Source organism: Mustelus asterias, chromosome 25, assembly GCF_964213995.1.
Source record: "Mustelus asterias chromosome 25, sMusAst1.hap1.1, whole genome shotgun sequence".
Classification (NCBI taxonomy): Eukaryota; Metazoa; Chordata; class Chondrichthyes; order Carcharhiniformes; family Triakidae; genus Mustelus; species Mustelus asterias.
In genome coordinates, this window is record NC_135825.1 from 41,346,576 (window position 1) to 41,370,163 (window position 23,588).

At 45.1% G+C, this 23,588-nt stretch overlaps 1 protein-coding gene across 1 annotated transcript in view; it reads right to left on the reverse strand.

The window, feature by feature from the left end:
• The window catches only part of ipo9 (importin 9), a 133,035-nt gene that overhangs the window by 83,262 nt on the left and 26,185 nt on the right, over nucleotides 1-23,588 (reverse strand). The window contains exons 4-5 of the mRNA XM_078242341.1: nucleotides 10,085-10,286; nucleotides 9,870-9,958 (exon numbers count right to left, since the gene is read on the reverse strand). Coding sequence (XP_078098467.1) covers nucleotides 9,870-9,958; nucleotides 10,085-10,286 — 291 coding nt within the window. The remainder of the gene's footprint in view (nucleotides 1-9,869; nucleotides 9,959-10,084; nucleotides 10,287-23,588) is intronic.

Below are 23,588 nucleotides of genomic sequence, written 5' to 3' on the forward strand. Positions count from 1 at the left end.
ACACTGGATTGGAAAAATGCTAATGTAACGCCCTTCTTCAAAAAGGGAGGGAGGCAAAATGTGGGAAATTACAGACCAGTTAGTTTAACATCTGTTGTTGGGAAAGTGTTAGAATCAATTATCAAGGAAGGAACATCAGGACATTTGGAAAGTCAAAATGCTATCCATCAGAGTCAGCATGGTTTTATGAAGGGCAAATCATGTTTGACTAATTTGCTAAAGTTCTTCGAGGATGTAACAAGCAAAATGGATAATGGGGATCCTGTATATGTAGCATATCTGGACTTCTAGAAGGCATTTGATAAGGTGCCGCACAAAAGGGTAATTCACAAGGTTAGATCACATGGGATTAGGGGTTAATTTATTAGCTTGGACAGGTGACTGGCTGATGGATAGAAGAGTCAGGATAAATGGGGTTTTTTCTGGATGGCAAGAAGTAACTAGTGGGGTGCCACAGAGTTCGGTCCTTGGGCCCCAGCTATTTACAATCTATATTAATGACTTGGATACAGGGATAGAAGGCTCTATAACCAAATTTGCAGGTGACACAAAAATAGGTGGGACAGTAAGTTGCAATGAGGAAGCAAGAACCTTACAAATGGATATAGATGGTTAGGAGAGTGGGTCAAAATGTGGCAGATGGAGTTTAACATGGACAAGTGTGAGGTCGTGCATTTTGGTCGGAAAAATGGGAAGGCGACTTATCTAAATGGGGAGAAACTTTGGGGTGCTCCGGTGCAGAGGGATCTGGGTGTCCTCGTTCATGAGTCACAGAAAACTGGCATGCAGGTACAGCAGATAATAAAGAAAGAAAATAGAATGTTGGCATTTGTAGCTAAAGGAATTGAATATAAAGGTAAGGAAGTTTTGTTGCAACCGTACAAGGCATTGGTGAGGCCGCAGCTGGAGTATTATGCACAGTTTTGATCCCTTTATTTGAGGAAAGATGTAGTGACATTGAGGCAGTTGAGGAGGTTCACTTGATTGATTCCAGAGATGAGGTATGCAAGATGATAAAACATTTGGGTAAAGTAGATGAGGAGCAGATGCTTCCGCTGGTGGGGCATTCTAGGACGAGAGGTCATAGTCTTAGGATAAGGGGTAGCAAATTTTAAACAGAGTTGAGGAGAAACTACTCTCAAAGGGTTGTGAATCTGTGGAATTCACTACCCCAAAGTGCGGTGGATGCTGGGACATGGAGTAAATTTGGGGAGTTAGACAGATTTTTAATTGGTAATGGGTTGAAGGGTTATGGGGAGAAGGCAGGAAAATGGAGAAGAGGAGCATATCAGCTATGGATGAATGGCAGAGCATACTTGATAGGCCGAATGGCCTAATTCTGCTCCTATATCTTATGAACTGCTTCATCTCCATTCACACAAATTTATCAGTTATAATAGATGAATAGTTGGCTTTTTGAAGTAGAAAAGGACTGTGTCTGTGTGTATAAGAGCACACTGCTGTACAGGAAATATCATTTCTTTTCATTGAGCAGAGAGAGAAAACTCAGCAGGGCCCAATTCAAACATAGAGTAAACTGGGACATCACACAAAAGTTGCAAGGTGATTGGCTAATTAGTATTGCTGCTTAGGAACAGAGTATAAACCACTGGGAATTAAAAAAATGTTAATGATATTAACTATTAGTAATAAATAACAAGTTAGTAGCCGGTGAGTCTATTAAGGTTTATCACCACGATTAATGTGTGTACTAAGTATTGGTAGCGTTTATCAATATTGCTACAGTTCATTAACAGTTATGTTTTATTAAATTTGGTAAAGCTTTATTAACATTGGTAAGGAGTGCTTCCAGAACCATGTCCATGGTACCACAGGTAGCTCAGCTGTACATGGGGGCAAAAGCAAATCTGGACTAGCAATAGTGATACGTAATTCAATAGCTGGGGATGAGATGGGTATTTCTATGGCTGCAGACATAAATTCAGCTTGGTGTGTTGCCTCCCTGGTACCAGGGTCAAGAATGTCATTGAGCGCCTGCAAAGCATCCCAAGGGTAAAGTGCGAACAGCCAGCTAGTCACATGGATAAAGCCTAGTGGTATTATTGGTGAGACTATTAATTCAGAAACTCAGCTAATGCTCTGGGGACACATGCTCGAATCCTGCCATGGCAGATGGTGGAATTTGAATTTAAGAAAAATATCTGGAATTAAGAATCTACTGATGACCATGAGACTATTGTTGATTGTCGGAAAAGCCCATCTGGTTCACTAATGTCCCCATGGAAGGAAATCTGCTGTCCTTACCTGGTCTGGCCTACATGTGACTCCAGAGCCACAGCAATGTGGTTGACTCACAACTGCCCTCTGAACAAAGACAACTAGGGATGAGCAATAAATGCTGGCCAGCCAGTGACACCCATACCCAAAAATGAATAAAACAATGTAGGTTAATTAAGGAAAGAATGGATTTCTTAGGGGAAAAAGCTTGTTTAATTGATTTGGGAGATTTTTGCGATGGTAACAAAAAGGATTGCTGTCCCCAGCCATCCTTGCTATTCCTGATATACTAATGACATAAACCTTGAGGACAGCATAGAAAACTGGTTGGCAGACAGGAAAGTAAGAATGAATGGGTCTTTTCTGAATGGTAGGTAGTGACTACTGCAGGGTTCGGTGCGAGGAACCCAGCTATTCACTATATCAATTATTTAGATGAGGAAACTAAATATATCTCCAAATTAGCAGATGACATAAAGCTAGGTGGGAGGGTGAGTTTTGGGGAGGATGCAGAGATGCTTCAGTGTGATTTGGACAATCTGAGTGGACAAATGCATGGCAGATGCAGTATAATTTGGATAAATGTGAGGTCATCCGTTTTGGTAGCACATCAGGACAATAGATTATCTGAATGGCTATAAATTAGGAGAGGAACGTACAATGAGACCTGGGTGTCCTCATACACCTGTCACTGAGTGTAAGCATGTAGGGTGCAGCAGGCAATAAAGGCAAATGGTGTGTTGGTCTTCATAGCGAGAGGATTTGAATAGAGATGTTTTACTGCAGTTTTGATCTCCTTATTTGAGGAAGGATGTCCTTGCTTTAGAGCAGTGGTAGAGCAAATAGTTGTTCACGATCGACTGGTCAATCCTGGAGTCTTGAAAAGTAGACTGTCATTGCCTGCCAAACCACTGCCAAATATATACGGGACCCTGGCTTTTATTAATGACCGGTGAATCACTCATTGATTGCTGAACCACAGGCGCCAAAGCACGAACTAAGGTGGGTGAAGACATAATGATGAGCAAGGAGCCAGGGACTTCCAAAAGGACAAAACCCTACCATTTCCACCAGTAATGGGAAAGTGAATTTCTTTTTAGCCTCAAGTAAAAGAGGTAATTTGGTACATAATCACAAGACAATGCATGCAAAATTTCAAGAAAATTTCCTTTTAATCGGACAAAAAGTTGGGGAGCGACTAGGAATGTTGCAAGCTCAACAGTCACTCTTTTCAAAACCTGTGGCTGAAGGAAAGGCACCTAAAGAGGCTTCTTTTCACATTCGCCATCTAATGGCAAAACATAAGAAACTGCTCACTGATAGTGAAGTTATCAAGGAGGCTATGATGGTTGCTGCCGACACTCATTGATCCACTGGAGCAAGCTGAGAGGGGTGATTGAAAAGCAGCAGTGCTGGTAAGAGATTAATTGGATTAATTGAATTGTTTATTTATTTAATTAGTCAGCTAGTGTGTGTATTTTTTTGGCCTTTACTTTAACAGCAGTTTTTCAAGTTTAAAGTGAAAACTAGAAGTGGGCAGCAAAGGAGTCTGGGAAGGGTTTTTATTTTAACTTTAAAAGTCAGTTACCTGGGTGGTTCCCCCTCAGTAGTAGTTTTTTTTTTTCTCTCGGGCCCCTAGCCCTATAAATTGGTGCAGAGGAGATACCCGATCCTCTACACTGGTAGAGGATCCCACCCTTCCATCCTCCTCTAACCTAATTATAAGTGTGGGGAAGTTTTTTGTTTTCTTTTTTTCTTGCTGGTAATGGCTTCAGGGATGGCAGTTCAGGCAGTATGCTGCATCTCCTGTGGGATGTATGTGGTGAGGAAATCCAGTAGTGTTTCAGGAGATTTTAGTTGTAAGAAGTGCATTAGATTGCAGCTTCTGGAGGAGCGTGTAAAGGAGCTGGAGGGGGAGGTAGAGGAACTCCGCATAATTCGGGAGGCGGAGGTGGAAGTTGATAGGAGTTATAGAGAAATAGTAACTCCTAGAAATGAGGCTTGGGTCAATGCCAGGAGGAGGGGTAAGAAGCAATCGGGAAGACAATCCCCTGGGGCGGTTCCCCTCCATAATAGGTTTTCGGTGCTGGAGGCTACAGTTGAGGAGGAATCAACTGAGCATAGAGAGCAGATCTCTGGGGGTGAGCCGAGTGAGAAAGCTCAGGTGGTTAGGGGCTGTAAAAGACTGGGCCTTGTGATTGGGGACTCCACAATTAAGGGGACAGATAGGAGGGTCGGAACTAAAGGTAGGGACTCAGGGTTGGTGTGTTGCCTACCAGGGGCTGGGGTCCGGGATGTGTCTGACAGGGTATTCAGGACTCTTAGGGGGGAGGGAGATAAACCACAAGTTATTGTACATGTGGGGACACACGACATAGGGAGGATAGGGGAAGGGGATATTAGGCAGGGATTTATGGAGTTGGGGTGGAAACTAAAGGCCAAGACTGACAGAGTGGTTATCTCTGGACTCTTGCCTGTACCACGGGATAGTTTAGAGAGGAATAGGGAGAGGGAAGGTTTGAATTCATGGCTGAGGGGATGGTGCAGGAGGGAGGGGTTCAGGTACTTAAGCAATTGGGGCTCGTACTGGGGAAGGTGTGACCTCTATGAGAAGGATGGTCTACACCTTAATCAGAAGGGGACCAATATCCTGGGGGGTAAATTTGCTAAGGCCATGCAGGGAGGTTTAAACTGATTCGGGGGGGGGGAGGGATCCTGAGTAGTGGGGCTGAAAGTGAGGGATGCATGGATGGGGACTGCAATGCACGGCATTGCAGAGGTGGGGTGGAGCAGGGTTTGAAATGTGTATACTTCAATGCCAGGAGTATTCGCAATAAAGTGGGTGAACTTGCAGCGTGGATCAGTACCTGGGACTTCGATGTTGTGGCTATTTCAGAGACATGGATAGAGCAGGGGCAGGAATGGATGCTGCAGGTCCCGGGGTTCAAATGTTTTAGTCGAAGTAGGGAAGGAGGTAGAAGAGGGGGAGGGGTAGCATTATTGGTCAGAGATTGTATCACAGTGTCAGAGAGGAGGTTTGATGAGGACTTATCTGTTGAGGTAGTATGGGCGGAGATTAGAAATAGGAGAGGAGAGGTCACCCTGTTGGGAGTCTTTTATAGACCTCCTAAAAGTTCTAGAGAGGTTGAGGAAAGGATTGCGGAGTCAATCCTGCTTAGGAGTGAAAGTAATAGGGCAATTGTTATGGGGGATTTTAACTTGACTAATATTGACTGGAATTGTTATAGCTCTAGCTCGTTAGAGGGGTCAGTTTTTGTTCAAAGCGTGCAGGAAGGTTTTTTGACTCAGTATGTAGACAGGCCAACTAGAGGTGAGGCTATATTGGATCTGGTGCTGGGAAATGAGCCAGACCAGGTGCTAGACTTGGAAGTTGGTGTGCATTTTGGTGATAGTGACCACAATTCGGTTACGTTCACCTTCGTGATGGAAAGGGATAGGCATGAACCTCGGGCCAGTGGTTTTAGCTGGGGGAAGGGTAATTATGAGGCTATTAGGAGAGAATTAGGAAACATAGGTTGGACTAGGAGATTACAGGGACTGGGAACGTCCGACATGTGGAGTTTTTTCAAGGAGCAGCTACTGCGAGTCTGTGATAGGTATGTCCCTGTCAGGCAAGGAGGAATTGGTAGGGCTAGGGAACCGTGGTGCACCAAAAAAGTTTCTTTGTTGGTTAAAAAGAAAAAGGAGGCTTATGTTCGGATGAGACGTGAGCACTCGGGTAGTGCACTAGAAAGCTTTAGATTGGCTAAGAGGGAGTTGAAGAGCGAGCTTAGAAGGGCTAAAAGGGGACATGAGAAGACTTTGGCGGATAGGGTTAAAGAGAATCCTAAGGCGTTCTATAGGTATGTCAAGAACAGAAGGTTGGTTAGGGCAAGTTTAGGGCCAGTTATAGATGGCAGAGGGAAGTTATGTGTGGAACCGGAGGAGATTGGTGAAGCATTGAACCAATATTTCTCTTCGGTGTTCACGCAAGGGGACATGAATATAGCTGAGGAGGACACTGGGTTGCAAGGGAGTAGAATAGACAGTATTACAGTTGATAAGGAGGATGTGCAGGATATTCTGGAGGGTCTGAAAATAGATAAATCCCCTGGTCCGGATGGGATTTATCCAAGGATTCTCTGGGAGGCAAGAGAAGTGATTGCAGAGCCTCTGGCTCTGATCTTCAGGTCGTCGTTGGCCTCTGGTATAGTACCAGAAGATTGGAGGTTAGCGAATGTTGTCCCATTGTTTAAGAAGGGGAACAGAGACTTCCCCGGGAATTATAGACCGGTGAGTCTCACTTCTGTTGTCGGCAAGATGTTGGAAAAAATTATAAGGGATAGGATTTATAGTTATTTGGAGAGTAATGAATTGATAGGTGATAGTCAGCATGGTTTTGTGGCAGGTAGGTCGTGCCTTACTAACCTTATTGAGTTTTTTGAGAAAGTGACCAAGGAGGTGGATGGGGGCAAGGCAGTGGACGTGGTATATATGGATTTTAGTAAGGCGTTTGATAAGGTTCACCATGGTAGGCTTCTGCAGAAAATGCAGATGTATGGGATTGGGGGTGATCTAGGAAATTGGATCAGGAATTGGCTAGCGGATAGGAAACAGAGGGTGGTGGTTGATAGTAAATATTCATCATGGAGTGCGGTTACAAGTGGTGTACCTCAGGGATCTGTTTTGGGGCCACTGCTGTTTGTAATATTTATTAATGATCTGGATGAGGGTATAGTTGGGTGGATTAGCAAATTTGCTGATGACACCAAAGTCGGTGGTGTGGTAGACAGTGAGGAAGGGTGTCGTAGTTTGCAGGAAGACTTAGACAGGTTGCAAAGTTGGGCCGAGAGGTGGCGGATGGAGTTTAATGCGGAGAAGTGTGAGGTAATTCACTTTGGTAGGAATAACAGATGTGTTGAGTATAGGGCTAACGGGAGGACTTTGAATAGTGTGGAGGAGCAGAGGGATCTAGGTGTATGTGTGCATAGATCCCTGAAAGTTGGGAATCAAGTAGATAAGGTTGTTAAGAAGGCATATGGTGTCTTGGCGTTTATTGGTAGGGGGATTGAATTTAGGAGTCGTGGCGTTATGTTGCAACTGTACACAACTCTGGTGCGGCCGCACTTGGAGTACTGTGTGCAGTTCTGGTCCCCACATTACAGGAAGGATGTGGAGGCTTTGGAGAGGGTGCAGAGGAGGTTTACCAGGATGTTGCCTGGTATGGAGGGGAGATCCTATGAGGAGAGGCTGAGGGATTTGGGATTGTTTTCGCTGGAAAGGCGGCGGCTAAGAGGGGATCTTATTGAAACATATAAGATGATTAGAGGTTTAGATAGGGTGGATAGTGATAGCCTTTTTCCTCTGATGGAGAAATCCAGCACGAGGGGGCATGGCTTTAAATTGAGGGGGGGTAGTTATAGAACCGATGTCAGGGGTAGGTTCTTTACCCAGAGGGTGGTGAGGGATTGGAATGCCCTGCCAGCATCAGTTGTAAATGCGCCTAGTTTGGGGGCGTTTAAGAGATCCGTAGATAGGTTCATGGACGAAAAGAAATTGGTTTAGGTTGGAGGGTCACAGTTTTTTTTTTTAACTGGTCGGTGCAACATCGTGGGCCGAAGGGCCTGTTCTGCGCTGTAATGTTCTATGTTCTATGTTCTATGACACCGTTCAAAGACTTTGGAATCAAAGATGAAATTCTGACAGCCATCAAGAGTATGCTGCTTGGTGTTTTAACAGTAAACAGAAAGGTGGAATTGTTGTTCGACCAGGTGTCTCAGCAAATACACCAAGACTTATCAGGCTGGGAACGTTTCTCACTGCAGTTTGATGAGTCAGTGGACATGACAGATACAGCCCAGCTGATGCAACAACAAAGGACTTCCTCACTCTTTGACCAAAGAGAGGAGAAGAGGCGAGTATGTCAACAATGAATTTAAAAGGTATGTGACTGAGATAAACTGTCCGATCAAGAAACTGATTTCAATCACAACTGATGGTGCATTATGAATGCTGAGTGTCAATGCAGGCTTTATTGCACTCTGCAGGAATGATCCTGAATACCCCGCCCCTTTACCTCGCTTATCCACCAACAAGTGCTAGCAATCAAGGTTATTGACTTTTCTCATGTAATGACAGCTGTTGTCAAGATCAGCAACTCAAATCGTGCCAGAGCTCTGCAACATTGCTTGTTCAAATCGTTACTCGATGAGCTTGATGCCACAAGATGTGGAGATATGAGGTGGTTAATTCGAGGGAAGCCTTCCAGAGATTTTTAAACCTGCTCCCTGATATTGTTAAATCAAGAAATGAGGTGGATAGCAGCCTGTCAGATAATGCGTGGTTGCTAGACTTAGCATTTCATACAAACATAAGCGCAAAATTGAATCAGATGAACCACGAGCTGCATGGGTTGGACAGAGACTTGTCACACATGATCAGTGCAGTGAATGGGCTTGTGGTCCCCCCAGTTAAAGAACACAATTACTGAACACTTCTCAAATCTGGAGAAAATCCAACAGCAGGTCAAACAGAAAGGGTTCTATCCAAACAAAGTCTGTGACCACCTGAACAAACTGGAAAAGGAATTCAACAGACGATTTCAGGAGTTAACACTAGATAGAACAAATAATTATATTTGTCTCAAATCCTTTTTTTCAAGTGGACATTGGAAAACTGCCAACAAATTTTCAGCAGGTTTTTGACAAAGTAGTGGACTTGACATGGAAATCATCACCATGTAAATTGACAGAGCCGAAAGCTAGTCAAGGGACAAAGACTTTTGGGGACTTGTAAAGAGAAGTACCCTCTTCAGACATTGTGTACACTCAAGACAAAGGCCTAAAGTATCACACTCATCTCTCAGATGCCCATCTGATGGACTGTATGAGATTGGCTATCTCAAACTATGACCCAGATTTCACAGCACCCACAGGCAGCATGTAAGCACAGCCATCACACGAAGAATAGGTGAGTGTTGTGCATAAGTACATTCAGAGGGGTTTTAGTAAAATCGATTTTTTAAGAGAAGATCTCATGCTGCATTTTGATGCTAAAAGTGATCTTGTGCTTAAAATAGTTGGAGACCACTGCTATAGAGGGAGAGCAGATGTTTACCAAACTGATTTCTGAGATGGCAGGACTGACATACAAGGAGAGGTCGAGTTGGTTAGGATTATATTCACTGAAGCTCAGAAGAATGAGTGGGATCTCATAGGAACATATAAAACTCTAACAGGACGAGACAGGGTTGGTGCAAGAAGGATGTTCCAAGGGTCACAAACTAAGGATACTTTTAGCACAGAGATGAGCAGAAATTTCTTCACCCAGAGTGGGGCTCAGCCTGTGGAATTCACTACCACAGAAAGCAGTTGAGGCCAAAACATTGTATATTTTCAAGAAGGAGTTAGATATAGCTCTTGGGGTTAAGGGGATCAAAGGAGATGGGAGGAAGGTGGGATCAGGCTATTGAGTTGGATGACCAGCCATGACCATAATGAATGGTGACGGAGGTTCGAAGGGCCAAATTGCCGACTCCTGGTCCTATGTTTCCTGGATGAAGCATTCATATACCTGGAGAATTTGATAGCCCCGGGAATCCGAACGAACAACCACAGTCTTAGGTCACTCACCTCAGCCATTGTGAAAATCTTGTACATTTCAGGCAAAATTACAGGAGCCACCAGTGGCATCTGTGTGTCTGTCACTTCTCGGGTGAACTCTGCAGAAGAAACAGAGAGTCAGGAAGCTTCCCCCTCAGAGTCCTCCTACATTTGAACAATTCTGAAATATGACAGTGTGGTTAAAACAGGCTGAGAATTCTAACAAAACTTCCTGTCAATCATACCTGTAAGTACCCTCATGGCCCCGTGCACTGCATTCACATTACCGCTGATCAACATTTCCATCAGTAGTCTGAAGAGCTCTGGCCACGCCTCAGGCCAATCCCAATGAGCTATTGCTGATATTGCATAGGCTACACTCGATCGCACTTTACTGATTGGCTCTCGCAGACCATTGGGTAAAAGCTCTCGGATAGCCACCTTCGCCTACAATAAAAGTTAAGTAAATGGTCAGATTGTTGTAATTGCAGATAACTTTCACCATTTGTTCTGTTTGTGCATGATGTTCAAAACACCAGATTTATGGCCCATCTCCAGTTGCCCCAAGACATTGATGGACCATCTTCTTGGCAGCACAAAGTGGAACCATGGTCTCATGTAGACCACCCCAGGACCGGAGAAACAGGATACTTCACTGGTGTATGGGAACCAAGTGGATTTTCATGACAACCCAGCAGCTTTGTTTACACATTGAGTGCGCCTGGGGTCTGGGATTCACTTCTTGGAAGTGTGGTGGAGGCTGGTGGAGGCAAATTCAACCGAGCCATTCATGAAGGAATTAGATGATTACCGGAATAGAAACAATGTGGAGGGGTGTGGGGTAAAAGCAGAAAAATGGCACAAGTCACAATGCTCATTTGGAGAGCCGGTACAGGCATGATGGGCCAAACTTAAGTTCCTTAGCCCTGGCACCATTCGAGTAAATCTCCTCTACATCCCAAGATCTCAACATCCTTCCATGTCTGTAACATAATGGAACTGGCACCAGACCTTTATTAAAGACAAAGGCTTCATTAGACTCTTTAAACAGCCTTCTCAACTTGATCTGCCACCTTCAAAGATTTGTGTATGTAAATCTCTCACTTACATTTTTAAAATTATGTCATTCAAGTTTATATTGCCTCATTTCATTCTCCATTTTATCATCTAACATTCCCGGTATTAAAGTTCATCAGCCATGTGTACCCATTACCCCAGTCTAAAACTTGCTATAGTAGGTTACTTCTCTCCTACAGTTCCAAGTTTTGTGTCATCAGCAAACCTAGATATTAGGCCTTATATACCCAAGTCCACATAATTAATGTCACAGAATCACAGCGTGCAGAAAAAGCCCTTTGGCCCATCGAGTCTGCACCAACACGCGAGAAATACCTGATCTCCCACCTAATCCCGTTTACCAGCATTTCGCCCGTCGTCCTGAATGTTATGACGTGCTCATCCAGATACCTTTTAAAGGATGTGAGGCAATCCGCCTCTACCACCCTCCCAGGCAGTGCAATTCCAGACTGTCACCACCCTCTGAGTAAAAAAAGTTTCCTCACATCTCCCTTAAGCACCCTGTCCCTCACCTTGAACCTATGTTCACTTCAACTAAGGGGAGCAGCTGCTCCTTACGCACTCTGTCCATGTCCCTCAATCTTGTACACCTTGATCAGGTCACTCCTGAGTCTTCTCTCCTCCAATGAAAACAACCCAAGCCTATCCAACCTCTCTTCGTAACATTCTATCTCAGGCAGCATCCTCCAACATGACTTCCCCGGTTTTGTAATCTATGCCTTGATTGATAAAGGCAAGTGTCCCATATGCCTTTTTCACCATCCTAACATGCCCTTCTGCATTCAGAGATCTGTGGACAAACACGCCAAGGTCCCTTTGATCCATAGAACTTCCTAGTGTCATGCAGGTCACTGAATACTTCCTTGTCAAATTACTCTTTCCAAAGTGTTATCACCTCACATTTTTCAGGGTTAAATTCCATCTGCCCATTTGACCATTCTGTGTATATCATCTTGTAGCCCAATGCACTCAATCTCACCGTTAACCACTTGGCCAATCATTAGCAAATTTACTAATCCGACCCCCACATAGTCACCTGTGTCGTTTATATAAATGACAAATAATAGGGGACCCAACATAGATCCCTGTGATACGCCACTGGACACTGGCTTCCAGTCACTAAAGCAGCCTTCTGCCATCACCTTCTGTCTTCTATAACTGAGCCAATTAGAAATCCACTTTATCAAATTACCCTGTACCCCATGTGTATTTACCTCTTTACAATTCTCCCATGTTGGAGACGACATTGACTGCATTACCCTTGTCTATACACCTGGTCATCTCAAAAAATTCAATCAAATTTGTTAGGCATGAGCTCCCTCTGATGAAGCCATGCTGACTATCTCTGATCAAGCCTTGCCTCTCCAAGTGGAGATAGATGCTCTCCTTCAGAGGGTTCTCCAATATTTTCCCTAACACTGACGTGAGACTTGCTAGTCTGTAGTTCCTTGGTTTATCTCTACAACCCTTCTTAAATAGTAGAACCACATTAGCTGTTCTCCAATCATCATGTGCATCCCCGTTGGCCAGAGAGAAATTGAAAATTTGAGTCAGAGCCCCTGCAATTTCTCCCCTTGCCTCCAACAGCAGCCGGGACACAATTTATCCGGACCGGAGATTTGTCCACTTTTAAGCCTTGCCAACACCTTGTCATTCCATATGTCAATTTGTTCCAGAACCTTGCAGTCTCTCTCCCTGAATTCCATACCTGTATCCTCATTTTCTTGGGTGAAGACGGATATAAACTGTTCGTTCGACACTCTACCAATGTCCTCTGGCTTCATCCACAGATTGCCCCCTCGGTCCCTAATGGACCCTACTCTTTCCTTGCTTATCCACTTCTCATTGATGTACATTTTTTAAAAATTCATTCGTGGGACATGAGCATCACTGGCTGGCCAGCATTTATTGCCCATCTCTAGGTGGTGGTGAGCTGCCTTCTTGAATCGCTGCAGTCCATGTGTGTGGGTTAACCCACAATGCATTTGGGAAGGAATTCAGATTCTGACCCAGCGACTGCAAAGAAACTGCGATTTATTTAGAAGTCAGGATGGAGAGTGGCTTGGAGGGAAACTTGCAGGCGATGGTGTTCCAATGTATCTGCTGCACTTGTCCTTCTAGATGGAAGTGGTCGTGGATTTGGAAGGTGCTACCTAAGGATCTTTGGTGAATTGCTGCAGTGCATCTTGTAAATACTACACACTGCTGCTCCCGAGCGTCGGAGGTGGAGGGAGTGGATGTTTGTAGATGTGGTGCAAATCAAGCAGGTTGCTTTATCTGGGATGGTGTCAAGCTTCGAGTGTTGTTGGAGTTGCACCCATCCAGGCAAGCGGGGAGCATTCCATCACCCTCCTGACTTGTGCCTTGTAGATGGTGGATAGGCTTTGGGGAGTCTGGAGGTGAGTTACTTGCTGCAGGACTCCTAGCCTTTGACCTGCTTTGTAGCCAGTGTTCATATGAGTTCAGTTGAGTTTCAGGTCAATGGTAACCCCAAGGATGTTGACAGTGGAGAATTCAGTGATGGTAACACCATTGAATGTCAAGGGGTGATGGTTGGAGTGTCTCATTGATGATGGTTATTGCCTGGCATTTGTGTGGCGCGAATGCTTGAATCTATCATCAAGGAAGAAATAGCGAGACATCTGGATATAAATTGTGCCATTGGGAAGACGCAGCATGGGTTCATGAAGGGTAGGTCATGTTTGGGTAATTTGGTGGAATTCTTTGAGAGCATTACGTGCGCAGTGGACAATGGGGAACCTGTGGCTGTGGTGTATCTGGATTTCCAGAAGGCATTTGGTGCCGCACCAAAGGCTGCTTCATAAGATAAAAGTGCACAGTGTTATGGGTAATGTATTAGCACGGATTGAGGATTGGTTAACTAACAGAAAGCAAAGAGTGGAGGAAAATGGGTGTTTTTCTGGTTGGCAGTGACTAGTGGTGTGCCTCAGGGATCAGTGTTGGGACCGCAATTGTTTACGACTTACATAGATGATTTGGAGTTGTGGCCAAGTGTAGTGCGTCAAAATTCACAGATGACACTAAGATGAGTGGCAGAGGACACAAAGCCTGCAAAGGGATTATAGATAGTCCAAGTGAGTGGGCAAGGGTCTGGCAGATGGAGTACAATATTGGTCAATGTGAGGTCATCCATTTTGGTAGGAACAGCAGCAAAATGGACTATGATTTAAATGGTAAAAATTGCAGCATGCTGCTGTGTGTGCAGAGGGACCTGGGTGTCCTTGGGCATGAATCACAAAAAGCTGGTTTGCAGGTGCAGCAGGTGATTAAGGCGGCAAATGGAATTTTGCCCTTCATTGCGAGAGGGGTGAAGTTTAAAAATAGCGAGGTTATGTTGCAGCAGTATAAGGTGGTGGTGAGGCCACACCTGGAGTACTGCACATAGTTTTGGTCTCCTTACTTGAGAAGGGATATACTGGCACTGAAGGGGGTACAGAAGAGATTCACTAGGTTGATTCTGGAGTTGAGAGGGTTGGCTTATGAGGAGAGACTGAGTAAACCTGGGCTATACTCATTGGAATTCAGAAGAATGAGGGGAGATCTTATAGAAACATATAAGATTATGAAGGGAATAGATAAGATAGAAGCAGGGAAGTTGTTTCCACTTGCAGGTGAAACTAGAACTAGGGGGCATAGTCTTAAATAAGGGGGAGCAGATTTAGGACTGAGTTGAGAAGGAACTTCTTCACACAAAGGGTTGTGAATCTGTGGAATTCCCTGCCCAGTGAAGCAGTTGAGGCTACCTCATTGAATGTTTTTAAGGCAAGGATAGATAGATTTTAACAGTAAAGGAGTTAAGGGTTACGGTGATTGGGGGGGGGGGGGGTAAGTGGAGCTGAGTCCACAAAAAGATCAGCCACCGTACTGAATGGTGGAACAGGCTTGAGGGGCCTGATGGCCTGCTCCTAGTTCTTATGTTCTGATGATGTTCTTGCCACTTGTCAGCCCAAGCCTGGATATTGTCCAGATCTTGTTGCATTTGAACATGGACTGCTTCAGTATCTGAGGAGTCGCAAATAGTGCTGAAAATTGCGCAATCACCGGCGAACATTCCCACTTCTGACTTTATGACGGAAGAAAGGCTGACCTTATGACGGAAGGAAGGTCATTGGTGAAGCAGTTGAAGATGGTTGGGCCTAGGACACTACCCTGAGGGACTCCTGCAGAGATGTCCTAGAGCTGAGATAACTGACACCACCACAACCATCTTCCTTTGTACCAGGTATGACTCCAACCAGCGGAGAGTTTGCCCCCGATACCCATTGACTACACCTTTGATAGGGCTCCTCGATGCCACACTATGTCAGACTCCTATTTATTGACTACAGCTCAGCCTTCAACATTATTATTCCCATGAAACTCATCTCCAAACTCCGTGGCCTGGGCCTCGGCCCCTCCCTCTGTGACTGGATCCTGAACTTCCTAACTCACAGACCACAATCAGTAAGGATAGGCAACAACACCTCCTCAACACTGGTGCCGTTAAAGCTGTGTTCTCAGCCCCCTACGATACTCCTTATACACCTATGACTGTGTGGCCAAATTCCCCTCCAATTCGATTTTCAAGTTTGCTGACGACACCATCGTAGTGGGTCGGATCTCAAACAATGACGTGACAGAGTACAGAAAGGAGATAGAGAATCTGGTGAACTGGTGCGGCAAAAATAATCTCTCCCTCAATTTCAACAAAACGAAGGAGATTGTCATCGACTTCAGGAAGCGTAAAGGAGAACATGCCCCTATCTACATCAATGGAGACGAAGTAGGAAGGGTCGAAAGCTTCAAGTTTTTAGGTGTCCAGATCACCAACAACCTGTCCTGGTCCCCCCCCCCATGCTGACACTATAGTTAAGAAAGCCCACCAACGCCTCTACTTCCTCAGGAGACTAAGGAAATTTGGCATGTCAGCTACAACTCTCACCAACTTTTACAGATGCACCATAGAAAGCATTCTTTCTGGTTGTATCACAGCTGGGTATGGCTTCTACTCTGCCCAAGACCGCAAGGAACTACAAAAGGTCGTGAATGTAGCCCAATCCACCACGCAAACCAGCCTCTCATCCATTGACTCTGTCCCTTTTGGAGGGCCGAAGGGCCTGTTTCCTGTTTCCTGTGCTGTACTGTCTACACTTCCCGCTGCCTCAAAGCAGCCAGCATAATTAAGGACCCCACGCACCTGGACATTCGCTTTTCCACCTTCCTCCTTCGGGAAAAAGATACAAAAGTCTGAGGTCACGTACCAACCGATACAAGAACAGCTTCTTCCTTGCTGCTGTCAGACTTTTGAATGGACTTGCCTTGCATTAAGTGGATCTTTCTCTACACCCTAGCTATGACTGTAACACATTGTGCACTCTCTCGTTTCCTTCTCTATGAACGGTATGTTTTGTCTGTATAGCACGCAAGAAACAATATGTTTTTCACTGTATGTTAATACATGTGATAATAATAAATCAAATTATACTCAGTCGAATGCGGCCTTGATGTCAAGGGCTCGCACTCTCACCTCACCCCTGGAATTCAGCTCTTTCATCCATGTTTGAACCAAGGCTGTAATGAGGTCAGGTGCTGAGTGACCCGGTCGAAACCCAAACTAGGCATCACTGAGCAGCTGCTGCTTGATAGCATTGTTGATGACCCCTTCCATCACTTTATTGATGATCGAGAGTAGATGAGAGTAGATGATGGGGTGGTACTTGGCCGGGTTGAATTTATCCTGCTTTGAGAGTACAGGACATACCAGGGCAATTTTCCACATTGTTGGGTAGATGCCAATGTTGTAACTGCACTGGAAGAGCTTGGCGAGGGGAGCGGTAGGTTCTGGAGCACAAGTCTTCAGTACTATTGCCGGAATGTTATCAGGGCCCATTACCGTTGCATTATTCAGTGCCTCCAACTGCTTCATGATATTCCGTGCAGTGAATTCAATTGGCTGGAGACTGGCATCCATATTAAATTGCAACTCATTCTTTAGGCAAGGGTAGGGAATTATGTGATTTATTTCTTTTTAAAAATGTCTTACAAAGTTTTGAAATTGAAAAGGATTTAGTCATGGCAGGAGAGCTCGAAGTTGTGGTTTGCTCTTCTTGCTCCATGTGGGAGGCCGGACACATTTCCAGTGCCCGCGGCCAGCGTGTGTGCAGGAAGGATGTCCAGCTGCTGCTCCTTGAAGCGCCAGTTTTGGAGCTGGAATGGTGGCTGAAGACACTGTGGAGCATCCGCGAGTCTGAGAGCATTGTGGATAGCACATTTAGAGAGGTGGTCACACCACAGCTGAAGGATCTTGAGGAAGGAAGGGAATGTGTGACCACCAGGCAGTCCAAGAGATATAGGCAAGTAGTTCAGGAGTCCCCTGGGGTCTCATTCACAAATCAGTATTCCATGTTGGAGGCGGATGAGGGCGCTGGTTCCTCCAGGAGTGCAGGCAGAGCCAAACTTCTGACACCCCAAGCAGCTTGTCAATACAGAAGGTGAGGCAGGGCAACAGTAATTGGGGATTCAATAATCAGTGGTACAGATATGTGCTCCTGTGGCCATCAACACGACTCCAGGAGCGTATGTTGCACTCTCTTGTGCTGGGGTCAGGGACGTCACTTAGTGGCTGCAGAGCATCCTGAAGGGGGAGGATGATAAGGCAGAAGTCATGGTACATGTTGGTACCAATGACATAGATAGAACGATGGGAAAGAGTCTTGCATCAAAAATTCAGGGAGTTAGGCGGTAGACTAAAAAGCATGACCTCTCGGGTTGTAATCTCTGGATTACTCCCAGCGCCACGTGCCAGTTAGCACAGAAATAGGAGAATAGTGCAGATGAATGTGTGGCTTAAGAGTTAGTGCAGGAGGGAGGATTTAGATTTGTGTCTCACTGGAACCATTTCTGTGGAAAGTGGGATCTGTACAAGCGGGATGGTCTACATCTGAGCCACAGCAGGACTAACATCCTTGCAGGACATTTTGCTATTGCTGTTGGGAGGAGTTTAAACTAATTTGGCAGAGGGAGGGAAATGAGACTGCTAGCAGAATAAGGGCACAGGATTATACAGTAATATAGGCAATGGACGGCACGGTGGCACACAGCCCCAGGGATATGGATTAAATTCAGGCCTCAGGTCACTGTCAGTGTAGAGTTTGCACATTCTCCCCATGCCTGCGTGGGTTTCCTCCGGGTGGTTCAGTTTCCTCCCATAGTCCAAAGATGTGCAGGTTAGGTGGATTGGCCATGTTACATTGACCCTTAGTGTCAGTAGGATTAGCAGGGTAGCTAAGTGGGGTTACAGGGAGAGCGCCTGGCTGGGACTCCTGTTGGTTCAGACTCGATGGGCTGAATGGCCTCCTCTGCACTGTAGGGATGCTTTGATTGTATGAATACAAACAAGTCAGAGGGAGTGCAGCAGCATTAAGTTTCAAGGGACTAAAGCCAGGCTGGATGGCCTCTACTTTAATGCCAGGAATATTTCAGGTAAAGCAAATGAGTTGAGGGCCATGATTGACATTTGGAAGTGTGATATAGCAGCCATCACATCGACATTATTGAAGGAAGGGCACGATTGGCAAATCAACATTCTGGGAAATAGAATCTTCAAGCGAGACAAATGAGGTAAAAGAGAAAGAGGCATTGCATTATTAGTTAAGGAGTCAGTTGCTGCAGTGAGAGATGATATATTGGAGGGGCCATCGAATGAAGCTTTGTGGGTAGAGCTTAGGAATAAAAAAGGGGCAGCCACATTGTTAGGTGTTTATTATAGATTCCCAGATAGTCAGATGGATATTGAGGAGCAAATATGTGCTCAATTTGCAGAGGTGTGTAAAAATAATAACGATAGGGTTATTATATTAGGTGATTTCAACATTCCCAACATTAACATACATTGTGTTAAGGGTTTGGATGGAATGGATTTCTTGAAATGTGTACAGGAGAACTTTTTGGATCAATATGTGCAGAGTTCAACAAGGGAGGGAGCTGTGCTGGACCCAATTCTGGGGAATTAAGCCGGGGGAAATCTACAGAAGAGCAACGGGGGGGGGGGGGCATTGAAGAAGGAAATGGGGAGGGTGCAAGCCCAACATGTTCCCTCTAGGGTGATAGGAAGGAGTAACAAGTCCAGAGGGCCATGGATGACCAGAGGTTTCAGGATACAGCAGGAACGAAAAGAAAGGTTTTTAAAAAGTACAAGGGAAGCAAATCACCGGAGGCATTAGTGAGGTATAGAAAGTGCAGGGTGGAGCTTGAGAAAGCAATTGGTAAAGTAAGGAGGGGATATGAGAAAGCCCTGTCTGGTAGAATGTTGAATGAATACTTCACATCCGTCTTCACCCAAGAGAATGAGGACGATGGTATGGAATTCAGGGAGACAGAGGTTCTTGAGCAAATTGGCATAGGGAAGGACAAGGTATTGGAGGTGGTGGCAGCCTTAAAAATGGATAAATCTCCAAGTTGGGATGAATTGTGTCTCAGACTGCTGTGTGAGGCAAAGGAGAAGATTGCAGGGGCTCTGATCCAAATTTTCAATTCCTCTCTGGCCACAGGTGAGGTGCCAGATGATTGGAGAACAGTTAATGTGGTTCTGCTATTTAAGGGTTGTAGAGATATAGAATATAGAACAGTACAGCACAGTACAGGCCCTTCGGCCCACCATGTTGTGCTGAGCTTTATCCGAAACCAAGATCAAGCTATCCCACTCCCTATCATTCTAGTGTGTTCCATGTGCCTATCCAATAACCGCTTGAAAGTTCTTAAAGTGTCCGACTCCACTATCACAGCAGTCCATTCCACACCCCAACCACTCTGAGTAAAGAACCTACCTCGGACATCCTTCCTATATCTCCCTGCCTCCTAGTAACAGCTACATCCACCTGAGTAAATAGTCTCTGAACGTCCACTCTATCTATCCCCCTCATCATCTTATAAACCTCTATTAAGTCGCCTCTCAACCTCCTCCGCTCTAAAGAGAAAAGACCTAGCTCCCTCAACCTTTCCTCATAAGACCTACCCTCCAAACCAGGCAGCATCCTGGTAAATCGCCTTTGCACTCTTTTCAGTGCTTCCACATCCTTCTTATGGTGAGGTGACCAGAACTAGGGAAACTAGGGAACTACAGACTAGCGAGTCTCATGTCAGTGTTAGGGAAACTATTGGAGAAACCTCTGAAGGACAGCATCTATCTCCACTTGGAGAGGCAAGGCTTGATCAGAGATAGTCAGCATGGCTTCGTCAGAGAGAGCTCATGCCTAACAAATTTGATTGAATTTTGAGCTGACCAGGTGTATAGACAAGGGTAATGCAGTCGATGTAGTCTCCCGCGTGGGAGACTTGTGAAGAATGTAAATGCACATGGGATACAGGGTAATTTGATAAAGTGGATTCCTAATTGGCTCAGTTATAGGAGACAGAGGATGATAGCAGAAGGCTGCTTTACTGACTGGAAGCCAGTGACCAATGGCGTTCCACAGGACCTATGTTGGGTCTCTATTATTCGTCATTTATATAAATGACACAGATGACTATGTGGGGGGTAGGATTAGTAAATTTGCAGATGGCACAAAGATTGTCCAGGTGGTTAACAGTGAGGCTGAGTGTATTGGGCTATAAGATGATATACACGGAATATCAAATGGGCAGATAAGTGGCAGATGGAATTTAACCCTGAAAAGTGTGAGGTGATAACACTTTGGAAAGAGTAATTTGACAAGGAAGTATTCAGTGACCTGCATGACACTAGGAAGTTCTGTGGGTCAAAGGGACCTTGGCTTGTTTGTCCACAGATCTCTGAATGTGGAAGGGCATGTTAAAGTTTATTAATTAATCACAAGTAAGGCTTACATTAACACTGCAATGAAGTTACTGTGAAATTCCCCTAGACGCCACAGTCCGGGTCAATGCACCTAACCAACACGTCTTTCAGAATGTGGGAGGAAACCGGAGCACCCAGAGGAAACCCACGCAAACAGAGGGAGAATGTGCAAATTCCACACAGACAGTGACCCAAGCCAGGAATCGAACCCAGGTCCCTGGTGCTATGAAGCAGTAGTGCTAACCACTGTGCTCCAATGCCGCATGTTAGTAGGGTGGTGAAAAGTACATATGGGACACTTGCCATTATCAATCGAGGCATAGATTACAAAAGCAGGGAAGTCATGTTGGAGTTGTATAGAACTTTGATGAGGCCACAGCGAGAGTACTGCGTGCAGTTCTGGTCACATTATCAGAAGGACGTGATTGCACTAGGAGGGGTGCAGAGGAGAGTCACCAGGATGCTGCCTGGGATGGAATATTTAAGTTATAAAGAGAGGTTGGATAGGCTTCGGTTGTTTTTGTTGGAGCAGAGAAGACGAAGGGGTGACCTGATGGAATTACGAGGGACATGGACAGAATGGATATGGGCGGCACGGTAGCACAGTGGTTAGCACTGCTGCTTCACAGCTCCAGGGACCTGGGTTCGATTCCCGGCTTGGGTCACTGTCTGTGTGGAGTTTGCACATTCTCCTCGTGTCTGCGTGGGTTTCCTCCAGGTGCTCCGGTTTCCTCCCACAGTCCAAAGATGTGTGGGTTTGGTTGATTGGCCATGCTAAAATTGCTCCTTAGTGTCCTGAGATGTGTAAGTTAGAGAGATTAGTGGGTAAAATATGTAGGGATATGGGGGTAGGGCCTGGGTGGGATTGTGGTCAGTGCAGACTCGATGGGCCTCGTGAAGAGAATGGCCTCTTTCTGCACTGTAGGGTATCTATCTATGATAAGGATAAGGAAAAGCTGTTCCCCTTAGTTAAAAGGTCAGTCATGAGGGGACATGGAGATTCAAGGTGAAGGGCAAGAGGTTTGGGGGGGGATGTGAGGAAAAACCTTTTCACCCAGAGGGTGGTGACGGTCTGGAAAACGTTGCCCGAGAGAGCGGCAGAGGCAAGTTGCCTCACATCCTATGAGATGAGCATTTGGCATGTCATAACATTCAGGGCTATGGGCCAAGTGCTGGCAGATGGGATTAAGTGGGACTTCAGGTGTTTCTAATGTGTCGGTGCATGCTCGATGGGTCGCATAATTCTATGATTTCCTATCTCCACATCAGTAACTAGCCTGTCACTGTTGCGTCATTCCTCACTCCTCCCTTAAACAGCAATGTAACTAACATTTGCAATGCTCCAATCAACTGGTGTTATACCATTATTTGAGGATTGGAAGATTGAGATCAAAGCCTCCACAATGTCCACCCTCAGCAATCTAGGACACATTCATTGCATCGAGAACAGGAACCTTTATGAGTCCTGTCAATGCTTTAAATAACTTTTTTAAAAATCCTATCCAATACCACTTCTGAATCTTCTTTGACTATAACATTGGCACAGTAAGAAGTCTCACAACACCAGGTTAAAGTCCAACAGGTTTATTTGGTAGCAAATACCATAAGCTTTCGGAGCAATGCTCCTTCGTCAGATGGAGTGGTCTCTGTTCTCAAACAGGGCATAGACACAGAAATCAAATTACAGAATACTGATTAGAATGCAAATCTCTACAGCCAGCCAGGTCTTAAATGCACAGACAATGTGGGTGGAGGGAGCATTCAACACAGGTTAAAGAGATGTGTATTGTCTCCAGACAATACACATCTCTTTAACCTGTGTTGAATGCTCCCTCCACCCACATTGTCTGTGCATTTAAGACCTGGCTGGCTGTAGAGATTTGCATTCTAATCAGTATTCTGTAATTTGATTTCTGTGTCTATGCCCTGTTTGAGAACAGAGACCACTCCATCTGACGAAGGAGCATTGCTCCGAAAGCTTATGGTATTTGCTACCAAATAAACCTGTTGGACTTTAACCTGGTGTTGTGAGACTTCTTACGGTGCTTACCCCAGTCCAACGCCGGCATCTCCACATTATAACATTGGCAGCATTCTCTTCACGTGAAGACAGATTTAGTAGCTCAGCCTTGTCCTCTGCCTTCACAAGAGAATATCTCTTTTGATAACTACATTTTCATTTCTTTATTATTTATAATATTGGGTTCCTTTTATATTAGACTAACCGATTCTCAGACTCCGCCCGTCTTCCATTTTTCAGTTTGCCTGTACTTCATTCAGCTTATTTTGTCACTGTATTAGTTAATAACTGTAATGAGGCTCCTTTCTCTGTCTCATTTTAATCTCAATATTTTAAGACATCCAGGGAGCTCGAGCTTTTGTATATCTTTCCTTTTTCCATGTGGGAATGCCTACTCTGCAACTGAACTCTCTCCTCTGATAAGGTCTTCCATTAGAACAGAAGGGGGCCACTCATTCCATCATGTCTGCACCTGACAAGAAACAGGATCCTTACCCGATTTCCAGGGTGGAGGTTGAGAACTGCATATCCCAACATGCCTTGGGAGGGGACACAGGGAGAGAGGGGGGAGGAGAGGACCCAGGGAAAGCGAGGAGTATGGAGGTAGAGATGAGTGAGCAAACACCCACGAGTAGGAGACCACCAGGAAGAGATGGGATGAACAAAGGTTGAAGAGTTTGGGTTTATCCCAGAGTTTAGAAGAATGGAAGGTGACCTTATTAAAATATACAAGATCCTGAAGCGACTTGATAGGTGGCTACCCAGAGGATGTTTGATCTTGTGAGGGAGATTAAAACTAGGGGAAATAGTTTAACAATATTAGGTCTCAAGAGATGAA